This window comes from Triticum dicoccoides, chromosome 6A (assembly GCF_002162155.2).
Source record: "Triticum dicoccoides isolate Atlit2015 ecotype Zavitan chromosome 6A, WEW_v2.0, whole genome shotgun sequence".
NCBI classification, from domain to species: Eukaryota; Viridiplantae; Streptophyta; class Magnoliopsida; order Poales; family Poaceae; genus Triticum; species Triticum dicoccoides.
The window spans coordinates 521,496,911-521,500,320 of NC_041390.1; the positions used below are offsets into that span (position 1 = coordinate 521,496,911).

Sequence of the window (3,410 nt, forward strand, 5' to 3'; positions counted from 1 at the left end):
GCCACCGGGTACCCGCGCCCACCACCGCCACGGATGTTGCCTTGGCGTCGTCTGTGGAACCGAGCTGCAAGCCAGAGAACTTTGCCCAGAGGGACCGTTGAAGGAGGCAGCGCGAGAGGGAAGCTGCATCATAGGGATTTCCACCCAAGTATGTTGTGCGTGGACCTCGAGGAAGATGTGTCCCCTCGGCCCCCAACCCCATCCATCCTGCCACCAACAAGGAAGGTGGCGTCGCTCGCCCCAGCCGTGACCAACGACAATCCAACGGCTGGATGTGCCATTTCAGACTGTTTTCCACCAACGCAAGCGGCGGGGGATAACATGTGTGACTCGTCATAGCTACAACGGAAGCAGACAAACACGGGCAGCGACGGCGCCAGGTCTGACCATGTCCTATTTGATTGAATGACGCAGCAGGAAACGGTACATATTTTGCTCCTTTCCTACCAATACCTTGCATATGCCATTGAATCAATTACAATTAGTTGCATGTACCGTTAGTTTATTTGCAGTCATCATAATTTTAGGACAATCTCCCAAATGAACTATTACTTCGGGGATTTAAATTGTCCTACGTTTGAAGTTGGCGAATCATCAAAACTCCAAAAGGAAAAGAAAGGCAAAGACACCCAACGTAAGAGGTCTGACATTCACAATATTTGAGGGTATCTTCTTGGTAAAAGCTTGGTTGGTCACAAGCATGGATCCTATATGTGGCACGGAGCAAAAAGGAAAGCAAGTATTGAGAAAAGATTTGGAAGCGTTATCATGAACACAAGGATATATGCGCAGCCACATCCTATCATTAACACCAGCAATATGCCCTCTCTCTAACATTTTTTTTTGCGGGGGCCCTCTCTCTAACATTGACGGTCCATCTATAAGAGGAAGTGAACGAGTATGTCGGCTATTATGCACAAGTGTTTGGCCGCCCTCACAGGGAGATAGGAGTGTCAACCACAATAAGTTGAATTGTTCCATTTTGTCACTGAGAGAGGGTGAACACCAAGTTGTAAGTTAAGTGAAGCAAGTTAGCAAATTGTGAGGGAAAATATAGAGTTGGAGAAGAAAAATATGTGTCTTAAATAGGAGCTCGAGAAGGCCTCCAAGAGGCATGGTTACATGAATTTAGCCTAGCAGTACATGTGAAGCCGCTGGTACACGCATCCGAAAAAGAATCTGAGCATGTCGCGGATGCTCGCACATGCCGCGATCTCCAAACTTGCCATGCCGAGCGCGTGCGTATGGAAACGGAACCGATCGCGGCGGAGGGCTGCTGGGCTGGCTACCGTGGGATGATGATGTTTGACAGGTGGCGGCAGATGCGATGCGGTATGCACAGTTCCACATTTGGAGACGGGATCCAAAAAATCTTTTCCTCCACCACCACCGTGTGTGCTCGTGCCGGGCTTGCCTCGATGCCCTCTCGTGCGCTCGCAGAGCAGAAGTACATTGGTAAAGTATAACCAACTTGCTAGATATCGTTGTTCATGGCGATCTGCTTGCAGAATTATGCCGTTAGAATATACAGTATCTTCGTTCTTGAATGATACATAACTTCATACTACGTACTGTCTGACCACCGGTGTTTTTCTTCGTTGTCAGCAGCATCATGGGTGCCGGCGGCAGGATGACAGAGAAGGAGCGGGAGCTGCTCGGCCGCGGCGGCGCCAGCACGACCTTCCAGCGCTCGCCGACGGACAAGCCGCCGTTCACGCTGGCCCAGATCAAGAAGGCAATCCCGCCACACTGCTTCGAGCGCTCGGTGATCAAGTCCTTCTCCTACCTGGGCCATGACCTCGTCATCGTCGCGGCCCTACTGTACGTGGCGCTGGTCTGGATCCCCACCCTCCCGAGCGTGCTGCAGCTGGGCGCCTGGCCGCTCTACTGGGTCGTGCAGGGCTGCGTCATGACCGGCGTCTGGGTCATCGCGCACGAGTGCGGCCACCACGCTTTCTCCGACTCCTCGCTGCTCGACGACATCGTCGGCCTGGTGCTCCACTCGTGGCTGCTCGTCCCCTACTTCTCGTGGAAGTACAGCCACCGCCGCCACCATTCCAACACGGGCTCGCTGGAGCGCGACGAGGTGTTCGTCCCCAAGCAGAAGGAGACGCTGGCGTGGTACGCCCCCTACATCTACAGCAACCCCGTCGGACGTCTGGGGCTCCTCGTCGTGCAGCTGACCATCGGGTGGCCGATGTACCTGTCGCTCAACACCTGCGGCCGCCCGTACCCGCGCTTCGCCTGCCACTTCGACCCCTACAGCCCGATCTACAACGACCGGGAGCGCGCCCAGGTTTCCATCTCGGACGTCGGCGTGCTGGCCGTGTCCCTCGCCTTGTCCAAGCTCGCGTCGGCCTTGGGGTTCTGGTGGGTGGTGCGGGTCTACGGCGTGCCGCTGCTGATCGTGAACGCGTGGCTGGTCCTGGTCACCTACCTGCAGCACACCCACCCGGCGCTGCCGCACTACGACTCGACGGAGTGGGACTGGCTGCGCGGGGCGCTCGCCACCATGGACCGCGACTACGGCATCCTCAACCGCGTGTTCCACAACATCACGGACACGCACGTGGCGCACCACCTCTTCTCCACCATGCCGCACTACCACGCCATGGAGGCCACCAAGGCGATCAAGCCCATCCTCGGCGAGTACTACCAGTTCGACCCCACCCCCGTCGCCAAGGCCACATGGCGCGAGGCCAAGGAGTGCATCTACGTCCGGCCCGAAGACCGCAAGGGAGTCTTCTGGTACAGCAACAAGTTCTCTGCGCCTTAGTCGCCGGCTTAGGTTTGGCTGGCGGTCATCGTTGGTGTCCGGTCATTGACATGGCCGTGTGTGCTGTGTGCGCGTCTGTCATTGCATTGGCGTCATCTACCCCGTTCATGTCGTGTTGTTGTAGACCATTTCGTGTTTATGGTGGAATAACTGAAACACAATAAAAATTACAGTAAATCGAGATTCATAAGACCACCGGACGACCACTACTACCGTCAAAACGAGCCGCTGATGTGTCGCTGTCATCGCTCCCCTACCAAAGCCAATTTGACCTTGACGACGTCGACGACAACCAAAAAGTCTTCGTGCACGTGACCCTAATTAAGAACCAGCGCGCTGAAGCCGCACTCGTCGTTGTTGAACCTTGCATAGATCTGAAGCACGTGACATCAAATTTTGCTACGTGACGAGAAACTCTAACATCACCGCTCCAAAGGCACGGCAGGAATCTACGCCGGAGCTCCGTCAATTACGTCCAGACGATCAAACTCAAGGAGGACCAGAGTTTGGAAGACAAACTCAAAGAAGAATGCGTTGATTGATATTTATGCCCTGTTTCAGCTCTGGTTGGTACTTCCAAGTCCAATCTCACTGTCACGTTGTGGTCCAAAAATATGGAAGCTGTGGTCAGCGT

General features: G+C 54.7%; 1 protein-coding gene across 1 annotated transcript; it reads left to right on the forward strand.

Moving 5' to 3' along the window:
* Window positions 1-1,525: 1,525 nt before the first annotated feature.
* On the forward strand, window positions 1,526-2,966 carry LOC119317654 (fatty acid desaturase DES2-like). The gene has a single exon (XM_037592133.1). The coding sequence runs from the start codon at window positions 1,613-1,615 to the stop codon at window positions 2,774-2,776; it is 1,164 nt and encodes a 387-aa protein (XP_037448030.1). The 5' UTR covers window positions 1,526-1,612; the 3' UTR covers window positions 2,777-2,966.
* Window positions 2,967-3,410: the final 444 nt, after the last annotated feature.